Source organism: Macaca fascicularis, chromosome 4 (assembly GCF_037993035.2).
Source record: "Macaca fascicularis isolate 582-1 chromosome 4, T2T-MFA8v1.1".
Classification (NCBI taxonomy): Eukaryota; Metazoa; Chordata; class Mammalia; order Primates; family Cercopithecidae; genus Macaca; species Macaca fascicularis.
In genome coordinates this window covers 40,732,029-40,756,139 of record NC_088378.1, presented here as the reverse complement: position 1 = coordinate 40,756,139, position 24,111 = coordinate 40,732,029, and the positions used below count along the sequence as shown (strand labels likewise).

Here is a 24,111-nt window from a genome sequence, read left to right as displayed (position 1 = left end):
ATTTTCAAATCAAATCTCACTCTCTGGAAGTTCTTCTCATGCTTTAACTGGAAGTGAGGTTTGGTTTCTGCTTCATTACCTGACATACAAGAAGCAGCCTTAAAGGGTAATATGGTCATAAATAATGAAGTCTGGTCATAAGGGCATTTGGCATTTCTTGTCTGTTTTCTGTGAACAGTCATTTGGCTCATGCAAGGTTCCCACAGAAAGTGACAGAAGGTTAGAGAGCAGGTATGTCTGCTGTAAAGGCCACTCAGGAGGGTGCATACCCCCCTAGTGGGAAGGACATGCCCTCTAGAGAAAGAGGTCCCTGGGCTGGAGTGCCAAACATGTCACAGACCAAATGTAGGATCTCTCTAAGCCTTACCTGTCTCCTCACTTTTAACATGAAGGCCACAGCAGCTTCTTTGTAGGTTGTGACCCACTGACTTATGACTGTTCACACCCAGGCACACGCACATGGTGAATACATGTTTGTACCTATTACTTAAGTGCTAAGGGTAAGAGAAATGCTGTATTATTCTCTGTATGCTAATATGGCTAGGAATGGATAACCTGGACTTTTTTTGTTCCGCGTAATAGCAGTAGTCGGGTTTCCCACATACCTCTTTCTAGTTCTCAGCCTCTGCCTTTTTCTATGATTTTTCTCATGGAGGTCTCTCCCACTTCTTTTGATTCTACCATATCCAATAATTCTCAGGTCTGTATTTTGGCTTGAAACTATTTTATGTTTCAATCACATATTACTAGCTCTCTTTTGGACATTTTCACATTAGGTATCTTGCCCCACCTCAATCCCAACCTCTTTAAAAGTGAACATTTCACCCCATCCCACCAAATGCAAATCTCAACCTTTTGAAGTTCTTCTCATATTTTAACTAGAATTCAGATTCTTTGATTAATTACCTGATATACAAGTGTCTCGAAGAGTCATGTGTTCATAGATAACTTAGTCTGGTTCTGCTTTCTGAATTCTTGCTTTCTGTTAATGATACCACTCTGTATAGGCGGTCCCCCTTAGGACTGCAGAGTTGCCTTTGATGCCTTACCCTTTCTCAGATTGTGTTATCAGTTACCAGATCCAGCTGATTCCTCCTTCTTCAGTCGAGCATGTGTCTGTTTCTCTATCGCCACCTCTGCCGACCTGGTCATGCTGTGTAGCTTCCTGCCTCATCTCTTCACACCTTGTTTCTCTTTCCTTTGGTGCATCTTGTTACCTGCCCAGGCTGCCAAAATGCAGTTTTGATTGTGCATTTTGATTCGTGCATTTGATTTGTGTATTTTGATAGTGCATTGTGAAAATGCACAGTTCTCCATCTCTCCCTCCTCCCTCCCTCTTTTCTCTCTCTCTCTGCCTCTCTCTCTCTCTCCTTCTTTCGTTTGTTCATTTGTTTGTTCTTCTTGACAGAGTCTCGCTCTGTCACCCAGCCTGGAGTGCAATGGTGCAATCTCGGCTCACTGCAAGCAATTCTCTCACCTCAGCCTCCTGAGTAGCTGGGATTACAGGTGTGCACCACCACACCTGGCTGATTTTTGTATTTTTAGTAGTGATGGGGTTTCACCATATTGGCCAGGCTGATCTTGAACTCCTAGCTTCAAGCAATCTGCCCGTCTTGGCTTCCCAAAGTGTTGGGATTACAGGCGTGAGCCATCACACTCGGCTGATTGTGTTTTCTTTCCCTCTGTGGATCCTTCTATGATTCTCCATTTCCCAGAATGTACAGTCTAACATCCTTAACTTTGCATTTAGTTCCCTTCCCTGAGCTCCAAGCTCTAGTCATATTTGCTTACTCAGGGTATCCAACTCACTTTCCACTTTCATCCCCACTCTGCTTTTGTTTGCACCAGTTTATCCTCACTTGGGCGTCATCCAGGAACCAAGAGAAGGTCAGTGAGCCCAGGTTGTAGTGGGCGAGGGGAGAGTGGCAGGGCTGAGGTTAGAGAGGGGCAGGATCTGCATAGTCAGGCCCTTGTACATTGCATTGCAGTTTCTTCTTCCTCCCAAGAGCAAGAGATGGGGCTTTAAGCAGCTGCGGGAAGTGATCTGAGGGAGGGTGTTGAATGATCACTCTGATGGCTGAGTAGAGAGTGAATTAGAGAACAAGAGTGGAAGCAGGGGGACCAGTTAAAGCTGATGACAGTGGCTTGGCCCAGGTCCATTGGTGTATGGACTAAAGTGCTGGCCGAGAAGATGGAGGGAAATGGACAAATATGACATTATATTTTGAAGTCAGGACAGATAGGACTTCGACAGGATATGGAAGGGAAAGGGAATGGAAGCATCAGGGATAACTTCTGGGCCTGTCGTTTTAGTAGTGGGGAGACAGAGAGAGAGAGCAGCCTCCCAGGGAGTGGATTTGAGCAGGACCTACTTGCAGCATCACCTTATATGTAGGAAGCCCTTCAAATGTGAGCTTGTAGCATTTTCATATATGTATGCTGCGCCCTGTGACTAAATTATAAGTTCCCTGAAGGCTGAAGGCCATGCTTTAAACTACGTTTTCCAACAGCAGTAACGTAGTGCCCTGGCCTTGAAAATGGTGAATCAATATTTAATTGATAGATAGAAACTGTTCCACTCTTTTTTTGGTATCATCTGTAAGTCCTAATTATTTGAAGTGAGCAATGAAAGGAATTGGGGAAATTTTCATTGTCATAGGTCGTAAATAAGTAATGAGGCTTTTCTATTTCCCTTTGCATTTGGAATTATTAAAACTGAGTAAGACATGGGACCATCTGTGCTGTGTCTCCAGGCCAGCTCCCCACTTCCCGGTGCCTCCTCTCTCCACAGATGTGCACTGGGAACTACACCTTTGTTCCTTATATGATAACGCCACATAACAAGGTCTACTGCTGTGACAGCAGCTTCATGAAGGGGTTGACAGAGCTCATGCAACCGAACTTCGAGCTGCTTCTTGGACCCATCTGCTTACCTCTTGTGGATCGTTTTATTCAACTTTTGAAGGTGGCACAAGCAAGTTCTAGGTAAAGTTTAATAATGCCATTTGTTGATGATAATGAAGTGTTATTCTACTTCTTTATTTGTGCATGATATCAGGTGCTCTTGAGATATTAGTATACATCTAAGAACCAGGGGGAAAATGTTTATTATCCTCCAAGTAGATAAAATAGATGCCACATAATACATTTTATTCACAGAACAACAACAGGACAAGTTGAAATCAGCAAAAAATTAAAAAGTCTAGTAACTGCTTTATAGTGATGGTAGAACTAAAAATATATACAAAGCAAGTACAGAAACATTACCAGGATAAATGTCCAAGGACTTTTAGTGTAAGGGCAAGAACATTTTAACTTTAATTAACTCTTAACTCTAATTGTTCTTTCAGTGAAGAACAATTATTTATGTTAATAAATGATAGGCTGAGTCAGAAAGTTAAGGTTGTATTATGTTCAAATCATACATCATGGCTGGTGCAGTGGCTCACGCCTGTAATCCCAGCATTTTGGGAGGCCGAGGTAGGCAGATCACTTGAAATCAGGAGTTCGAGACCAGCCTGGCCAACATGCCAAAACCCTGTCTCTACCAAAAATACAAAAATTAACCTGGCATGGTGATACACACCTGTAATCCCAGCTACTCATGAGGCTGAGGCAAGATAATTGCTGGAACCCAGGAAATGGAGGTTGCAGTGAGCCAGGATCATGCCAGTATACTCTGGCCTGGGCAACAGAGTGAGTCTCTGTCTCACAAACAAAAACAAAAAACAAACAAACAAAAAATCATAGGTACATCTAATTTATTTAGAACAATTTATACTGGAAACAGTAAAATGGAAAACAAAGTTTTGGCATTTTAAGTGGTTTTTTGCAGGAAAATTTATTAATACGGAGTACCTTTACCTTTAATTCTTTCTGAAGGCAGAGTATTAAAAGAAATACATTGGCTGCTAAATTTCTTAATAATGCCAGATATGTAAGATATTTACTAAAGGCATCTGAATGAATTGAAAGCTACAAATGCTTTATAGCTATTGCTGCAAATATCATTCATTTCTTTATTAAAATTATTGCTTTCAATTGAAATCATTTCTAATGTCAAACTCTTTGAAATGTGTGTGTTTTTACCAGCCAGTATTTCCGGGAATCTATACTCAATGATATCAGGAAAGCTCGTAATTTATACACTGGTAAAGAATTGGCAGCTGAGTTGGCAAGAATTCGGCAGCGAGTAGATAATATCGAAGTCTTGACAGCAGATATTGTCATAAATCTGTTACTTTCCTACAGAGATATCCAGGTGAGAAGATGTTTAAAGTGAAATCTTTGTCATGTAAAATGTTGGAGGGATAAGGGAGTATTAACCTCAAATTTCACTTTGCTGGTAAGCAGTTCATGTTACTACACGTAATTTTTTATTGACTCTCTTAAGCTTTCCATCCTATAATTTTATGATGGATGAAAAAGACTCATGTGAGTTAACCATCAGTGATTGTGAAAGACTTGTATGGTAAAGGCCTGACTTTTTCCTCCAAAAGAACAAAAAGAAAAATCTGCTGGCACAGCGAACCTGTGGACACAGTCTATTCTACTGTTCGCCTCAGGCACACCTGTCAGTGAAAGCTTTGTTTTGGCAAATAGCAGACATTTTTAGAACTTTCTGGACATACTTTTTATCCCTTGAAATTGTATTGCTTGAAATTGATAGTGCTGAATCTAACTTGCCCAAAGGAAAAAAATATGTAATTGATTACTTATAGAAATAACTTTAAAAAATATGTAATGTAAAACACACTAACAGGCTATATCATTTTTATTGACATGTCTTAAAATTTTAAAAATAGGGTAAGTAGAATAAAATCCTCTCCAAGTTAGGGATTTGCTCTTAGGTTTTAATAGTAAAATTTAAGTGACATCCGGTTTCTTCTTTCCATTCCTAGCCTTTCAGGTCTGTGTAAAGGCTTCATGTGGTTGAGACAGACTCATATCCATGGAGGGCTGTGGCACATAGGATCCTGTGGCTAGAGTGCTTACTCATGTGACATGGAACTGTGTTGCTACTTGTAACAGAAGTTCAACCAATTGCCTCATGTCCTTGACATTTTTATTTCCCTGAAATTGCTAGAACACTGCATACCAGGAATCTGGCTCTATGGAGAAATAAACCACCCATATTTAGACAGCAGAGCATTATCATGCTTGGCGTTTTTGTTTCTTTTGCTTTTTTAGTTTTTGTTCAACATGGTAACTATGTTTCTAATGTTTATATATATATATGATCTAAACCTTTTAGAAGAAAAACAAAAACTGTTATTCTAGGTTCTTCAAAGTGTTTTCTGGATTCTAATGTCTTTTTAATGCGTTTCTTGAATTCAGATACCTGGTTGTCAAAAGACATGTTATTGTCAGAATTTTCTCCTAATGGTTTAATTCTGTGCTATTCTCATCTTGTTTGAAAGGACTATGATTCTATTGTGAAGCTGGTAGAGACTTTAGAAAAACTGCCAACCTTTGATTTGGCCTCCCATCACCATGTGAAGTTTCATTATGCATTTGCACTGAATAGGTAAGAAGAAAAAGTTCCCTTCCAGAATGCGTTAACATATTATTGTGTAACCTGCATTTCGTTACAGGGAATGTGTTTACTGCAGCATTGCAGGAAGTCCCTATTAAAATGTAATATCAGCATATCTGCTTCAACCCTGTGAAATATAGGAAGCACACATTCTTATTTTTTTCTGATTTATTTTTCAGTAAAAAAAGTCTCACACTGTTGATATATTTAAATTCTTACAGTTTTCTGCTCTGTCAAAGTTTGTATTTGCTATTCATATTTTTTAGAATTGTAAAAGTTACACGAATATGATGTTATCTTTAAGCAAATACACTCAACACCAGATGGTCATTCACACAAAAGTTTTCACTAGAATAAGGATGGTTATGTCTAGGTGAACATAGTGTTAGATATTTAGTACAAAGGATAAAAAGGAATTTCATGGACAGAAGATTTAGAGTAGTAATTGAGAATAGAAATGATACATTTTTTATAATAGCTTTATTGAAATATATTTCACAGGCTGGGCATGGTGGCTCACACCTGCAATCCTAGCACTTTGAGAGGCCAAGGTGGTCTGATTGCCTGAGCTCAGGAGTTCGAGACCAGCCTGGGTAACACGGTGAAACCCCGTCTCTACTAAAATACAAAAAAATTAGCCAGGCGTGGCGGCGTGTGCCTGTAGTTCCGGCTACTCAGGAGGCTGAGGCAGGAGAATCGCTTGAACCTGAGAGGCAGAAGTTGCAGTGAGCCAAGATCATGCCACTGCCTTCCAGCCTGGGCAACAGAGCAAGACTCTGTCTCCAAACAAACAAAAAAGAAATACATTTCATTAAAACAATAAATTTTAAAACATTTTCATCACTCCAAAAGGAAACCCTGTACCCATTAGCAGCCCCCCTTCCATTTCCCTCCCAAATCCCCAACTCTAGGCAACCACGAATCTACTTCCAGTCTTTACAGATTTGCCTATTCTAGACATTTCGTATCAGTGGAATCGTACAGTATGTGGTCCCTTGTGACTGACCTCTTTCACTTAGCATAATATTTTCAAGGTCCAAGAAATGATAACTCTATGTGGTTTTTATCTGGTTTTGTGAACTGTCTACACATACTGTCTTAAAACATGCTACATAAAGCAACTTCCTTAGATAATCAGTTAGTCACATGTAGAAATCAAGCAGTTGTTGGGTTTGATTTGATTTTTGGTATCGTCTGTGAATGAGTTTGCTAAGTTTTGGAGCAAAAGCCATTGAAACCTAAGGTCAGGGTTTTGTCCCTACTTGGATTAACTTACTCTGCCCTATTCAAAACCACAGACTACAGCTCTAATCTCATTTCACCAACTCGAACCTGCATATAGGCTGCAGGGAAATCGGAAGGATTGTGGATGAGTAAGTACAAATCCATCACCGTTATCAACACAGAAACTCAAAAGAAATCCTTGTTAGACCCAGTAGACATACAATAGGATAAATCAAAAAATTAGGCCTAGGACAGAGGTTTACAGAGGACTCTCAAAATCTAATTGTTTCTATCCTGGCAAATTTCTCTAATGTGAATCAACATGTTAAATAGAGCTTTTTAAAAAGAATTGACCTGTATTGCTTCTGTAATGTATATTGAAACAACAATGTTTTCTACCTTAGGAGAAATCTCCCTGGAGACAGAGCAAAAGCTCTTGATATTATGATTCCCATGGTGCAAAGTGAAGGACAAGTTGCTTCAGATATGTATTGCCTAGTTGGTCGAATCTACAAAGATATGTTTTTGGACTCTAATTTCACAGACACGGAAAGTAGAGACCATGGAGCTTCTTGGTAAGTATATAGTATATAAATGAGCTACTTACTTGGTAAATCCATAGCATAAAAAAGTATTTGCAAATGAGAGTGTTAAACTGTTATTATAATCCATAAGATTGTGTATTATGAACTAAACCTTAGATTTTATTTTATTTTATTTTTGAGATGGAGTCTTGTTCTGTTGCCCAGGCTGGAGTGCAATGGCGTGATCTCAGCTCACTGCAACCTCTGCCTCCCAAGTTCAAGCAATTCGCCTGCCTAAGCTTCTCGAGTAAATGGGATTACAGGTGCCCGCCACTATGCCTGGCTAATTTTTGTATTTTTATTAGAGACGGGTTTTACCCTGTTGGCCAGGCTGGCCTTGAATTCCTGACTTCCGGTGATCCACCTGCCTCTGCCTCCTGGGATTACAGGTGTGAGCCACCATCCCTGGCCAATCTTAGAGTTTATAACTTTAGTAAATAATTTGATAAAATTCATGTAACATGGTAGAGTAAATTAGGATTAATTAGATGAAAAGATAATTTAGGAAATATAATTTTAAAAAGATATTTTAAATAATTAATGTAAATAATAAAATATAATTTTGTAGAAAAATTTATATAAAGACATTTTAAAAGACCTGAATGAAAGGAAAAATATACCAAGTTTGTAGATGAGAAGGGTTGATATTTTAAAGATTTGAATTCCCCCTAGCAGAGGTTTTCATGTGATTTGAAAAACCAATTCCAAAATTTATTTGGAAGAATAAAGGACTGAGAATAGGCAAAGCAATTCTGGAAAAGGACAAGGTGGAAGGACTTGCTCCACCAGTTAACAAGACTCATTATAAAGCTGTAATGATTAAGATATTGCAGTGTGGCTATAGGCATAGACAAACAAAGCACTGGAATAGAAGAGACAGCCTGGAATAGACTGAGATATACTTGAGTCCAGATTTATGACAGAATCAGCTTCATGAGCTGTAAAGGAAAGGATGGACTCTGTAGTAATGGTACTGGGAAAATTTCTTTATTTGCTTGGAAAAATAAAATAAAGTCTTATCCCCATTTTAAGCCATGCACAAAAAATGAAATCTAAGTGAATTAAAGACCAAAATATGAGAAAATATTTTAGAAAAATATTTTTAGAAAAAAATGTACAAATTATATATGACTTTTGGATAAGCAAAGATTTCTTTCTTTTTTTTGAGACAAAGTCTTGCTCCATCACTCAGGCTGTAGTGTAGTGGTGCAGTCTCAGTCCACTGCCACCTTCGCCTCCTGAGCTCAAGTGATCTTCCCACCTCAGCCTCCTGAGTAGCTGGGACCACAGGTGTGTGCCACCACTCCTGGCTAATTTTTTGTATTTTTGGTAGAGAGAGAGTTTCACCATGTTGCCCTGGCTGGGGCAAAGATTTCTTAAACAAGGCTTAAAAACGCCATATACCATAAGAGATAAGATTGGGAAAATGGTCTGCATGAAAATTGGCTTCTGCTTATCAAAGTAACAGCTTTTGGAAACAGCAGAGTAGATTCTATTGTGCTGATCTTCCTGTTGATAACAATTATAAATGTTGGAAAAAGTTGGAAAGCACTGAAGAGTGACTAAAAGTAGCCAGAAACTGGAGAGGTTTTCATCCTTGGCTGACGGGCACCACATGGGATAAACTCCACATTTGAATGGCTTTTCCCTTGGGGCATTCCCTGGTCTGCAGGGAGCAGGACAGATAGAACTCTAGCAGGAAATCACAGTCTTATTGGCCTGAGAGTGAGTTTGAGGCTGCCAGAGGACCTGGACATTGAGTGGGATAAGGCTTTGTGTGAACAAGGTGAACCACCAATAATTTATTTACCTTTTATTTAAACACTAAATACTCTTGGCTGGGCACGGTGGCTCACACCTGTAATCCCAGCACTTTGGGAGGCCGAGGTGGGCAGATCACGAGGTCAGGAGATTGAGACCATCCTGGCTAACACGGTGAAACCCCGTCTCTACTAAAAATACAAAAAATTAACCGGGCGTGGTGGCGGACGCCTGTAGTCCCACCTACTCGGGAGACTGAGGCAGGAGAATGGTGTGAACCAGGGAGGTGGAGGTTGCAGTGAGCCGAGATCGTGCCACTGCACTCCAACCTGGGCGACAGAGTGAGACACTGTCTCAAAACAAACAAACGAAAAGACTAAATACTCTTAAGAGGAGGATAACAAATCCAAACTCTATAGCGTATGATCCAAAATGTTTAATACACCATAAAAATCACTAAGGAACCTGGGTGTGGCGGCATGTGCCCATTGTTCCCGCTACTCAAGAGGCTGAGGTAGGAAGATGGCTTGAGCCCAGGAGTTCAACTCCTGCCTGGACAATATAATAAGACCTTGTCTTATTTAAAAAACAAAAACAAATAAAAAAGAAAAAGAAAAACCCCAACTACTAAAGAGATGAAGAAATAGGAAAGTGTGATTCATAATTAAGAAAAAAATTAGTCATAGAAATAAACCCATAGATAAAACAGAGTTTAGAATTACCAGACAAGGACATAAAAATAACAATGATAAATATATCAAAGAATCTACTTGAAAAGATGAATAAAATGGGTGAAAATATGGGGAATTATAGGAGATATTTGGAAACTGGAAATAACCAAACGGGAGTTCTAGAACTGAAAAGTGCAATATCTGAAGTTGAAATGTCATCAAATCAGATTGACAGCAGGTAGGACACAATACAATAAAAGAGCAATAAACTTGGAAACAGGTTATCAGAAATCATTAAATTTGAAGCAGAGGAAAGAAAAAGATTAAGTCATTAATAGTTTCAATGACCTGTGGCATTTAGTGGTATAAATACTTTTTTTTTTTTTTTTTTTTTTTTTTTGGAGACAGAGTCTTGCTCTGTCGCCCAGGCTGGAGTTCAGGGGCGCAATCTCAGCTCACTGCAACCTCTGCCTCCTGGGTTCAAGAGATTCTCGTGCCTCAGCCTCCCAAGTAACTGGGACTACAGGCATGCCCCACCATGCCCAGCTACTTTTTGTATTTTTAGTAGAGTCGAGGTTTCCCCAGGTTGGCCAGGCTGGTGTCAAACTCCTGACCTCAAGTGATCCACCTGCCTTGGCCTCCTGAAGTGCTGGGATTACAGGTGTGAGCCACCGCACCCAGCCTTGAGTGGTCTAAATACTTTTAACTGGAGTCCCAGAAGGAGAGGAGAGATATACTATTGCAGGGATAATATTTGAAGAATTAATGGTCAAATATTATCCAAATCTGTTCAAACAAACAAACAAATAGAAAACAGCTCACAGATCTAGGAAGCTCAGCAAAACCCAAGAAGCATAAATATCAAAGAAAATTATCTCTTGGCACATCATAGTAAAATTGGTGAAAAACAGAAATACAAAAAAATGTCATAAATGCAGCCTAAGAAAGAAGATACATCAGGGGAAAGAGTGAGTGCTGACTTCTTATCAGAAGGAAGCCAAAAGATAATGGAATAACATTAAAGTGCTGAAAGAAAGAAACCCAATCAACCAAGAACTCTATATCCAGTGATAATGTCTTTAAAATATGGGAGTGAAGTAAAGACAATTCTAGATAAGTCAAAACTGAGATAATTTGTTGCCAGCAGAACTTCACTACAAGAAATGTTAAAGTCTTTAGGCTGAGGGGAAATGAAACCAAATGGATCTATAGGAAAATGCATATAGCAGTAGAAATGATAAATATATGAATAAATATAAAAGATACCATCAACAAAGAAATCACAGACAGGGAACAATGCATGTAACCAATATAGTATATGTATTCAGTATATATAAATAACTCCTCAAAATATCTCTAAGAAAAAGAGATTTAAAAAATGCATAGGATGTGAACAGATTATTCACAAAAATGGAATCACAAATGGCCAATAAACGTATTTTTGAAACATATAAAAAGATTTTTATACCACTTTTCTCTATTCAGATTAACCAAAATTTATAAATCTGACAATATCAGTTGTTAGCCAGGATGTTAGAGAAATGTGAGTCCTAATGCCTGCTGGTTGTGCTATAAATTTCTATACGCACTTAAGAGATTTTGGCATTGTTGAGGAAAGTTGAGAACTTGCCTCCCCTAGATCCAGCAGATTTATATACCTTACAGTAAATCTTAGATGTTTCTCTACATAAAAGTTTCAACATTAAAAAAAAACTTTTAAAAAAGTTGAGCAAAGTAAGCAAGTGGCAGAAGGATAGAGAGTACAGTATCATTTATAGAATGTTTAAAAACAGTCATAGAGATTTAGTATAAGTATAGATGCACGGATGGGCATCATAACCTCCAAATTCAGTATAATGGTTACCAGTGGGGAGAAAGAAGTAGAAAGAGATCCTGGAGTGATTCACATGCAATTTCAAGTATATTAAAAATATTTTATTTCTTAAGCTGAGTAGGAAGTATATTGGGGCGTTGCTTATATTATTCTTTTGTACTTAGTATTCCTACCACATTCCCAAAATAGTCCTTGATTTAAAAAAAAATTAAAGGAGGCCAACTTAGTTTAGGAGTTCCTGTATGGTAGCCATAATTTTTTTTAAGTTTTGAAACAGAAATCTTAGCTTTTAGAAATCTTAGATCATTTTCACAGTTTAGAGGGACTGTCTTAGTTATTTTATGTGCTGCCAAAACAGAATACAAGAGACTGGGTAATTTACAATGAATACGTATATACTTCTCGTAGTCCTGGAGGCTGGAAAGTCCAATATCAAGGGGCCAGCATCTGGCAAGGGCCTTCTTGTTACATTAGCTCATGGCAGACGGGGAAAGAGACAGCGGGCAAATGGGGTTGAACACATTCTATTAAAAGGAGCCCACTCCTTCTATACGGAACTGACTTTTAATATAACAGCATTAATCTTTTCATGGGGTCAGAGCCCACGTGGCCTTTCACCTTTCATTAGACTTCATCTCCTAACACTGTTGCACTGGGGATTAAGCTTCCAATACTTGTTTTTGGGGAGAAACATTCAAACCATAGCAACAACTGAAAGTAGGGTAATGGGAAGAAGGAGAAACACTTGGGGATGGTAATTTCCTAGATCCTTTAGGGAAGCTTTGGACTTTTAAATTTGTACTATAAATTTTTATTACACTGCTAAGAATTTTACAGTTTATCTTAACCAAATTTATTTTTTAAATTTTTATTTTTTAGAAACAGTGCCTTGCTCTGTTGTCTAGGCTGGAGTACAGTAACACAGTCATAACTCAATGTAGTCTCAAACTCCTGGCCTCAAACAGTCCTCCTGCCTCAGTCTCCTGAGTAGCTGGGACTACAGGTGTACGCTACAACACTTGGCTAATTTTTAAATATTTTGCAGATGCGGTCTTGCTATTTTGGCCAGGTTAGTCTTGAACTCCTGACCTCAAGTGATCCTCCTGCCTCAGCCTCCCAGAATGGTGGGATTATAGGCATGAGCCACTGTACTTGGCCTTAACCAAGTTTTTGTTGTTGTTTTCTGCTGTTAAAAAAGAGGAGTGTAATTTTGCAGGCTTTTTATTACCCTGATGTTTACACTTTAGGAAAATTCTTAGTTGTAGGAAATTTAGAGTTGGATATTTGAGAAACATTATGGCCAGCATAAAATGCTTTGGTATGTGACAATGAAATGCATAGGTAGTCCAAAAAGGCCTGGTTTTCAAGGTTAATGAATTAAGATAGGAAATATCTCCTATGAAGTCAGAGTGCATTGTGTACCAGGATAAAATAGAAGTGTTTTTCCATTTGAAAACAAAATAATCTAGAAGACTGAAAGCTTTCAAGGTCGCATAAAGTTCAGTTAAGGAGCAGAGTTTTTTCTGGTTTTGTTTTTGTTTCAATTTTCTGTACTTACAAATTCTGGCTCTTTTATTTTAATAATTCCCATTTAGCCTAGGAACATTAACTGCCTCTCAAAAGAGCTTTGTGTTCAAGGTCTTCAGGTCAAATTGAAGATGTCAGGATTTTTATGATTTCATTTTAAGCTATCCATTTATTTTCTAGTAAGAACAGAAAATGCTGTTAGAGCTCAAAGATTTCTAGACTTCTTTCTTTCTTTCTTCCTTTCTTTTTTTTTAAATTATACTTTAAGTTCTGGGATGCATGTCCAGAATGTGCAGGTTTGTTACATAGGTGTATATATATGCCATGGTGGTTTGCTGCACCCATCCACCCAACATCTACATTAGGTATTTCTCCTAATGCTATGCCTCCCCTAGCCCCCACCCCCGACAGGCCCCATTGCGTGATGTTCCCCTCCCTGTGTCCATGTGTTCTTATCGTTCAACATCCACTTATGAGTGAGAACATGCGGTGTTTGGTTTTCTGTTCCTGTGTTAGTTTGCTGAGAATGATGGTTTCCAGCTTTATCCATGTCCCTGCAAAGGACATGAACTCACCCTTTTTTATGGCTACATACTATTCCATGGTGTATATGTGCCACATTTTCTTTATCCAGTCTATCATTGATGGGCATTTGGGTTGGGTCCAAGTCTTTGCTACCAAGTCTTTGCTATTGTTAACAGTGCTGCAATAAACACGTGTGTGCATGAGTCTTTATAGTAGAATGATTTATAATCCTTTGGGTATATACTTAGTAATGGGATTGCTGGGTCAAATGATATTTCTGGTTCTAGATCCTTGAGGAATCACCGCACTGTCTTCCACAATGGTTGAACTAATTTACACTCCCACTGACAGTGTAAAAACGTTATTTCTCCACACCTTCTCCAGCATCTGTTGTTTCTTGACTTTTTAATGATTGCCATTCTAACTGGCGTGTGATGGTATCTCATTTTGGTTTTGATTTGCATTTCTCTAATTACCGGTGATAATGAGCTTTTTTTTCATATGTTTGTTGGCCACATAAATGTCTTCTTTTGAAAAGTGTCTGTTCATATCCTTCACCCACTTTTTGATGGGGTTGTTTTTTTTCTTGTAAATTTAAGTTCCTTGTAGATTCTGGATATTAGCCCTTTGTCATATGGGTAGATAGCAAAAATTTTCTCCCATTCTGTAGGTTGCCTGTTCACTCTGATGATTGTTTCTTTTGCTGTGCGGAAGCTCTTTAGTTTAATTAGATCCCATTGGTCGATTTTGGCTTTTGTTGTCATTGCTTTTGGTGGTTTAGTCATGAAGTCTTTGCCCATACTATATCCTGCATGGTATTGCCTAGGTTTTCTTCTAGGGTTTTTATGGTTTTAGGTCTTACATGTAAGTCTTTAATCCATCCTGAGTTAATTTTTGTATAAGGTGTAAGGAGGGGGTCCAGTTTCAGCTTTCTGCATATGGCTAGCCAGTTTACCCAACATCATTTATTAAGTAGGCAATTCTTTCCCCATTGCTTGTTTTTGTCAGGTTTGTCAAAGATCAGATGGTTGTAGATGTGTGGTGGTATTTCTGAGGCCTCTGTTCTGTTCCATTGATCTATATATCTGTTTTGGTACCAGTACCATGCTGTTTTGGTTACTGTAGCCTTGTAGTATAGTTTGAAGTCAGGTAGCATGATGCCTCCAGCTTTGTTCTTTTTGCTTAAGATTGTCTTGGATATATGGGCTCTTTTTTGGTTCCATATGAAGTTTAAAGTAGTTTTTTCTAATTCTATGAAGAATGTCAGTGGTAGCTTGATGGGGATAGCATTGAATCTATAAATTACTTTGGGCAGTATGGCCATTTTCATGATGTGGATCCTTCCTATCCATGAGCATGGAATGTTTTTCCATTTGTTTGTGTCCTCTGATTTCCTTGAGCAGTGGTTTGTAGTTCTCCTTGAGGAGGTCCTTCACATCCCTGGTAAATTGTATTCCTAGGTATTTTATTCTCTTTGTGGCAATTGTGAATAGGAGTTGACTCATGATTTGGCTCTCTGTTTGTTATTGGTGTATAGGAATGCTTGTGATTTTTGCACATTGATTTTGTATCCTGAGACTTTGCTGAAGTTGCTTATCAGTTTAAGGAGATTTTGGGCTGAGATGATGGGGTTTTCTAAATATACAATCATGTCATCTGCAAACAGAGACCATTTGACTTCCTGTCTTCCTATCTGGATAACCTTTATTTCTTTCTCTTGCCTGATTGCCCTAGCCATAACTTTCAATACTATGTTGAACAGGAGTGGTGAGAGAGGGAATCCTTGTCTTGTGCCGGTTTTCAAAGGGAATGCTTCTAGCTTTTGCCCATTCAGTATGATATTGCTTGTAGGTTTGTCATAAATAGCTCTTATTATTTTGAGATACATTCTATCAATACCTAGTTTATGAGCTCAAAGTCTTCTAATGGGACAGTCTTCAGGAGTTGATCTTGCACATGACACTTAACTGATTTATTTAGTAATGTAAGAATGCCACTTTTACTGTAGTGGACCTATCCATAATCTGCCATTATTGTCATTATATCCATTTGTCCTATTTAACACTAAAAGAGATCCCCCACTCCCCAATCTTAAAATAGATGTCTTTTCATGTTCTTGCTTATAAAGCTATTTTGGTATTTCTTAGTGTTTTGTCCAGCTTCCACTGTAGTGCAGACATACTCTTATTTGTGTTGGCATTGTCCCCGACCTCCCTTTCTGTTAGAGCTGAGAAGGAAAACTGCCCTGTCAAGGTGCTAACAGAGAGCAGGGCTGCTGAGGTTGTTGGGCATCTGGCCAGATGTTCCCAGGATTATCCCCCTCATTAGTCATGCATCCCAAAGGGATGTTTCCACTGACCTTTTTTTTTTTTTTTTTTTTTTCTTTTGAGTCATAATCCTCTGGGTTTTCATTTCTTAAATGCTGGTGCTGGGATAAGGAGTGAGGTGTTAGGGCAGGTAGTCAGTCCCTCGGGCTTCTTTCCATGGACTGAGTCATTTTCTGTTGACTTGAATAAACAGTAAGCCACTGACCATGGAAAGTTTAAGGATAAGAGTGCCAACTCAATGGAAAGAGAATCCAAGCAGTTGTGATTACAATGGCTCATCGAACTTTTTCTGCAATTCTCCTTTTTAATAATATTAATAAATGTTCCTGACCCACAGTAGAGGGAGGCATATTATCTGATCCAAGTACTAAATGGCAGCATTTTAGTGCTACAGAGAGCCTCTGATGTGATCTATTTTCTGATAGCTTTAGTTGTGGGTTCAGAATGTGAAACAGAAAATAGGGGAAAAATGATGATGATGATTATTATTATTATTTTAGAACAGGATCTTGCTCTGTCTTCCAGGCTCAAGTGCAGTGGTGCAATCTTGGCTCACCGTAGCCTTGAGCTCCTGGGTTCAAGCAATCCTCCTGTCTCAGCCTACTGAGTAGCTGGGACTACAGGTGCATGCCACCATGCCCAGCTAATTTTTGTATTTTTTGCAGAGACAAGGTTTTCCCATGTTGCCCAGGCTGATCCTGAACTCCTGGACTCCACTGATCCACCTGCCTTGCCTCCCAAAGTGCTGGGATTACAGGCGTGAGCCACCGCGCCTGGCTGGTTTAGATTTTTCTAAGTGTGCTGAATTACAGTATATTGTTGGAACAAAGTGATTGTTGACTCTTATGTGAGACAGAGAGTGAATGGTTTGAATGAATACATCCTAATTTAACCGTTAAAAAAATAGTTCTCTAACATTTGATGTTTTGCCTTGTCATTTCCTTAGTTATTTTTGTTCATCTAAGCTCTTGAGAATGGCTGAAATAATGCAGTTTGTATTTAAAAGGTTGTGACATTTTTCTCATAGCTTTTCAATATAAAGATTTAAATTAGTTAAAGGCAGCAGTGGTGCCCATCACATGCTAGTTAGAGGATGACTTGGGCTGCAGGAGAAGGAGCAAGATGACAGCAGAGAGGGTGAGAAGCTGGGAGGAGAGCCAGCTTTCAAAGGGTGAGAATTTGTGACTAAAGAGCTGAGACTTACATCCTAAAAAACAGTCACCAAGTTTCTGAAGTGGCAAACTTAACCCCTGGAGATGATCCAAGGAAGTGTTAGGGACAAATCACCATGCCTTAGAGGACCGCGGAAGTTCTCATTGCCAGATTATCTCCACATTTTCTTTTTTAAGCCAATCTAAAAATAAATAACCACAAATGGTTATGCTGAATTCCTATGCAGTATGACTTATTTAGAAAATTTTGTTATATGCAGTATTTGCTCCGATAGATAGAAATATTAATAATAATTGAGCCCTTAACCCTTACAGTTCACACAAAGTTCTATGCATGTTACTAATGAGGGAGGCTTACAGGAACCTTGTGAAGTAGGCAAGGCTGACATTTTTCTTCCTGTTTGGAAAAAAAAAAAAAATTGAGATAGGGTCTCACTCTTTCGCCCAGCACAGATCACAGCTTGCTGCAGCCCTGAACTCCTGGGCTCAGGTGATCCTCCCACCTCAGCCTCCCAAGTAGCTGAGACCACAGGCGTATGCTGCCATGCCTGGCTACTTTTTTATTTTTTGTAGAGATGGGATCTCGCTATGTGGCCCAGGCTAGTCTCGAATTCCTGGAGCAAAATGATACTAATGCCCCAGCTTCCCAAAGTGCTGGGATTACAGATGGGAGCCACCACACCTGGCCACTTCACATATTGCAACTGAAGAAATTGAAAGTCAAAGAATTCCAGTGAATTTCATGTTGCTCTGTGATTAATAAAATTTCAAATCTTATTTTTTCAGATCCAGTGTTGTTTTTACTGTATCCTAGGCCCTCCTTCCTGAAGTTTCCAGGCATAGACATTTCCAGAAATGTCTAGATTTCAGTTTTGTTGAAGAAGTATGAACTAAGGGGAGACTCACAAGGGATCAATGTTGATACAATACTTGGAAACAGTGTGATCTTGGGCAAATTACCCTTAGAATATTCTATTTTCTTACTTAAAAAAAAAATTAACACTTGCTTAGATGAATTAGAATGCTCTTGGCATATTGCAAGTAGCAGAACACCTTACTCCAATGGGTTTAATCATAAGAAAGTGTATGTCCTAAAACATGAAGTTCAGAAGTAGGACTGGCTCAAGTGCAGGTTGAACCAGCAACTGAAAGACATCAGTCAGGTCCTTTTTCTTGCTATGGCCATGGGTGGCTCTGACCTTGGGCTGCCCTACTCAGGGTTGCAAGATGGCTATGGCCATTCCAGAATCAATCCAGATTAGCTGCACCAGTGTTGAGGGGAAATGAGACAATGTTTTCCTGTATCATTCTCTTAGGACTGAGAAAACATGCCTGTAAAAACCCACTCCAGACTTTCTTTATGCCTTCATGCTTCTAGTATTTCATCAGCCCCAAACTATACAAATCACTAGCAAAGAGGATGGGATTATTACAATCGGTTTAGACTAATCTCTTTGGGATGAGTGCTTTGTTGTGAGGACTGAATAAAACAACATATGTTAAAGTCCTGAAATTTAGTAAGCCTTTAGTGTTATATCCTTGGTGTATAATACATCCTTAGTGAATAATTTTGTATTTTTTTCTGCCCCCCCATTTTGTATTTCTTTACATATTTAATATATTTATCCATGTTCAAAATGAACATTGACTATATTAAATTTCTCTTGTTATAAAATATTTCTAAAAGTCATTTTTTTTCTTTCTGGATATAGCTAAACATTTTAGCTAATGAGGGAAAATGTGTAGAATCTGTAATTTTTACACAGGCCCTGTCTGAATTTCATATATCAGGGCTATTGTGGCACCATGTAGGATAGGTAGTACTTGCCTGAAATCACATTTGGTTTTGGAGAAAATGGTGTTCTTGTTCTTAAGGGAAGATATGAAGTCATTTTGAGAACTTCGAAAGGAAATTAGGTGTTTGTACTGTATTAGCATAATCATGTCTGTCTTGTTATAATGCCAAAAAAGATCCATAACCAGGAAATTAAAAGCATTAAGTCTGCTTTTAGCATTAGTATGTTCATTTTTCCATAGTAACTTGGGGAAGAACAGTGAGCCTGGCCTTATCAACTAATTTTCTTTTACGTCAGTGACAGTGCTATTCAAACAGTAATGTGTGCCTAATAAAGATTTAGTTTTTACATTATTAATGGGGTTGGCTCTACTTTGGAAGAGTTATATAACAAACTAATCAACAGACAAATAAAGAGCAATGTCGATTTTCCATTTGCCAGATTAGCCTTGTTTCCTTTGTCTTGGCTTCGAGTTGTTTCTCAGTGTTCTCTTCATTTTTACCATCCTCCTTCCCCCTCTCTCCCTACCTCCAGAGTTTTATCTCACCATAGTTGCATTAACATTATTTTTGCTTAGTCCTTTATTGTGTCTGTTATATGAGTCCCCAAATTTTGGTTGATTTTTATTTTTAGAACACAAGGCCTGAAGAGTTCTTAGTAACTCAGCATGACACCAGCTCATTGGTGACCAGATGTACAGGGTTCCTAAGGGATCACTAGTTCCAGAATGACCTAAGAACTTGGGTAAAACACACAGCGTGTCCATAGTTGCTTTGTAAACAAGTGCCCTGGAACATTGGACTGAAGCTTTGACCTTGATTTAAAGCACATTCAGCAGACGATGGATTGGATGAAGCTGTGTTATGGCATGACCAAGTTGAGGTCTAAGAATTATATATACATATATAAAATATATATATATATATATTTATTTATTTATTTATTCTGAGATGGAGTCTCGCTCTGTCACCCAGGCTGGAGTGCAGTGGTGCGATCTCGGCTCACTGCAAGCTCCGCCTCCCGGGTTCATGCCATTCTCCTGCCTCAGCCTCCCAAGTGGCTGGGACTACAGGCACCTGTGACCACACCCGGCTAATTTTTTTTTTTTTTTTTTTTTTTTTGTATTTTTAGTAGAGACGGGGTTTCACTATGTTAGCCAGGATGGCCTCAATCTCCTGACCTCGTGATCTGCCCACCTCGGACTCCCAAAGTGCTGGGATTACAGGCCTGGTTTTTTTTTTTTTTTTTTTTTTGAGACAAGATCTCACTCTGTCACCCAGGCTGGAGTGCAGTGTTGTGACTGTGGCTCACTGCAGCCTCAGCCTCCTGGGTTCAAACTATCCTTCTGCCTCAGCCTCTGAAGTATCCATGACTACCCATGTGCACCACCACCCAGCTGATTTTTCAAATTTTTTCTAGAGATGGGTGTCTCACTATGTTGCCCAGGCCTGATCTCAAACTCCTGGGCTCAAGTGATCCTTCCTCAGCCTTCCAAAGTGCTGGGATTATAGGCATGAGCCACTGTACACGGCCAGAATGAGTATTTACTATGTCTCTGTAGAGGTTTCCTAATTGACTAACAAAGAAGGAGCACCTAAGGAGAGAAACTAAGGCTTGCTTTATGTAATTCAGTTATTAGAGGAATGAGGGAGAGAATTAGATATTTGTCAAGCATTATACTGAAAAGGAAGGAGAATATGGAAGAATAGGAGTGATTTCATTTAGTGAACCAAAGCGATTGTTTGCAAATCTGACTGAGAACATCAGAATTACTTAGAGAATTTTTCAGCAATGTGAAATTCTTTGCCCCTGGAGATTCTGCTTTACTGGATCCATCTTACAGCATAGATTAATCATAATTGGTTGATGTAACTATTCCCCTTGCATGAAATATTTAGATTTTCTCCATATTTGTTGTCACTTCCTTCCTCCTAAATCTTTACTGTTCTTCATAGCCTCAAAGATTGAATCTAAACCCCCAACCCCACTTCCCCTCCCGAGCTCTTCCACGTGTATCTCTTCCCATCTTTCCAACCTTCTCAGAATATGGGTTTGCATTTCTTTTTAAATAATTGGGGCAGTTATTGCAAGAATAAGTGTACATGCATCATAAACATATGAAAACTGTTCACCCTTAAGAGTAATCAAATTAGAGCAAGTTAGAATCCTGAGCTATTCTTTCTTGTTGCAATCAATTGGCAAAGATGAGAATAATTTATTTCGGCATGGGTGCGCTGTAAAAGTCACCCTCCTACACCGCTCTTGAGAATGTGAATTGGTAAAGACCTTTCTGGAAAGCAGTTTGGCATTGTGCATCAAGAGCTTTGAAATCATTCATGTTCTATGATCCAGTTCTGTCACTGGGAAACTATCCTAAAGAAATAGTAGACATAGAAACAAAGATCTGCAATGGTGTTCATGACACTGAACTTCACAAAAAGTTGGAAGAAATCTAAATATCCCAAAATAGAGAAGTTGTTAAGCAAAGAATCACATTTACAAAGGATGGAGTATCATTCATTCAAAATTTGGTGGTAAAATATATATAACATAAAATTTACCATTTTAACCATTTTAAGTGTACAGTTTAGTGGCATTAAGTACATTCATATTGTTATGCAACTATCATCACCATCCATCCACAGAAAATTTTTTTATCTTGCACAGCTAAAACTCTGTATCTGTTAGACAACAACTTCCCATTCTCACCTTCCCCTGACCCTAGGCACCATCATTTTCTGTCTTTCTATAAATCTCTCTGAATTTGACTACTGTAAGTACCTCACATAAGTGGTGTCATATTTGGTTTGGGTTTTGTGTGTGTGTGTGTGGCTGTCTTATTTTGCTAAGTGTAAGGCCCTCAAATCTTCCTCCATGTTGTAGCATGTGTCTGAATTTCCTTCCTTTGTAAGGTTGAATAATAACTGTGTTGTGTGTTTATACCACATTTTGTTTATCCATTCATCTCTTGATGGACATTTAAATTGTTGCCAACTTTTTTGGCTATTGTAAATGATGCTACTTTAAACATTGGTGTATAAATATCTCTTTAAGGTTCTACTTTCAATTATTTTAAGTATATGCCCAGAAGAAAATTGTGGTTTTGAAAAATGTTTAATAGTAACATGCATCTTGATATTTCATCAGTTAAACAGCAGATCATAAAAATAGTGTGATTCTCTTTTCTTGGGAAAAAAATATGTGCGTGGTAAAAGGACTGGAAAAACACAGTTAGAACTTGGGGTTCTTTTATTTTGTTCCCGAGTTTTCTATTATAAGAAGATATGTACACAAATAAGTAGTTTGAATTGGAGGGTTATACCCCCACCAGCAGATCACAACAGCAGGGTGATTCAGCATTAGTTTCTTCACATGCTGTCCTGCTTTGTCTCTGAGTTATTTTATGAGTGTTAATTTCAGAAATATCCCTAGAGATAAAAAACACCATGAAATTCTAATTTAATTACCTTTGTGTCTCATAGAAAGAATCACAGCTGTTATATCACAACAATGAAAAATAGCAAGAACTTGACTTGAGCTCAGTGTCTTCTTTGTTGGAAAGTAGATATTCCAGCTAGAAATAATCAGTTCAAAAATATTTTCTTTATTTTTGATTTCTGTTGAACATATCAGTGCAGATGTGAAAAGTGAAAAGTCTTTTTTGTGAAGACTTCACTCACTCTATAATCAAGGACTTAACTGCTTTTAAGCTAGTTTGCAATCAGGTGAAAAATACAGTACTAATCATAAGGCAATTCTTGAACAGAAACCTATTGCTTTGAAAGCTTGAAAGAAAAGTTTTCAACTTTTAAATGAAATAATGAATTAAATAATGCAAATTATTTGCCCCCTTTTGGCTGGGTGCGGTGGCTCATGCCTGTAATCCCAGCACTTTGGGAGGCCGAGGTGTGTGGATCACCTGAGGTCAGGAGTTCGAGACCAGTCTGACCAACATGGTGAACCCCCATCTCTACTAAAAATACAAAAATTACCTGGGTGTGGTGGCGCATGCCTGTAGTCACAGCTACTCGGGAGGCTGAGGTAGGAGAATCACTTGAACCTGGGAGGCGGCGGTTACAGTGAGCCAAGATTGCGCCATTGCACTCTAGCCTGGGTGACAGAGTGAGACTTCATCTCAAAAAAAAAAAAAAAAAAATTATTTGCCCCTTTCAACAAATATTTAGTGCTAAAATTAAAAAAAAAAAAATTCAACAGGAGTGGAAATAACTTCGTATGGTTACTCAAAGATAGGCACTAAATTTCTCTTAAGATGTAAATGTGTAGTTCCCTAAGATTTATTTCCTTCTTAAAGTCTTATCTAATTCAGCTTCATCCTTTTATTTATCTATCTTTATAGATAGTTTTGCACTTTTAATCATTGTTTATAGGTTTCTTTATGGATAGACTTACATATTGTTCATATTTACGTATCCTCTTGCTAAACTGAAACATTCTCAACAATATAAAACTCTTGTTTGGTGTGTTTTTATGGGTGCATTTCAGCAGTATTGCCATGTAAGTCTTTTTGAAGTATTAGTCTTTTGTTTTATGAGACTGATCAAATAGATTGTGAAAAACACCTTCTTTTTAGAATATATCAGTATCTGTTTCTGTTGTATATAGAATACAAGCCTTATCCTTAATATAAAAGCAATTCTCTCATTTATATCTCATTTTTATTTTTCCTGTTTCATTCAACTCCCTTTTATTAAAAACAAACAAAAAAAATTCCCAGAAATCAATGAAAAGGAACTACAAAAATTGTTAGTATAAACCAAAGGGTAGGCAGAGCCATACAAAGAAAAGGGCCTAGGCTTTGGAATCCAGCAGAACTGGGTAGAGTTCCTGCTTGACCACTTCCTCACTGCATAACTTAATATTCCTGTGCTTCAATTTTCTTGTTGACAAGGAATTCCCCCTACTTTAAAGAGTTGTCAGAATTAAAGTATTATGCCTGAAATGTCTCATTCAGTGCCTTGTACCTAGTAGGTGCTCAGTAATCAGAGGCAGCTACTATTGATTCTTTTACCATTTGATGTTAATCACAGCTTTCTTTGATAGAGACTATAATCTATGCTGTTGTATTATTGTTAGAAATACACTGTCCTCATTTGTAGGAAGATTAAATATTCCCACCCATGACACCAGACTTGG

The 24,111-nt window shown here is 38.3% G+C and overlaps 1 protein-coding gene across 7 annotated transcripts in view; it reads left to right on the top strand.

Moving 5' to 3' along the window:
- Positions 1–24,111, top strand: part of MAP3K5 (mitogen-activated protein kinase kinase kinase 5) — a 244,579-nt gene that overhangs the window by 98,980 nt on the left and 121,488 nt on the right. For all 7 annotated transcript variants that reach the window (XM_074037095.1, XM_065543439.1, XM_065543438.1 and 4 more), the window contains 4 exons: positions 2,792–2,985; positions 4,093–4,261; positions 5,421–5,527; positions 7,165–7,335. In XM_074037095.1, coding sequence (XP_073893196.1) covers positions 2,792–2,985; positions 4,093–4,261; positions 5,421–5,527; positions 7,165–7,335 — 641 coding nt within the window. The remainder of the gene's footprint in view (positions 1–2,791; positions 2,986–4,092; positions 4,262–5,420; positions 5,528–7,164; positions 7,336–24,111) is intronic.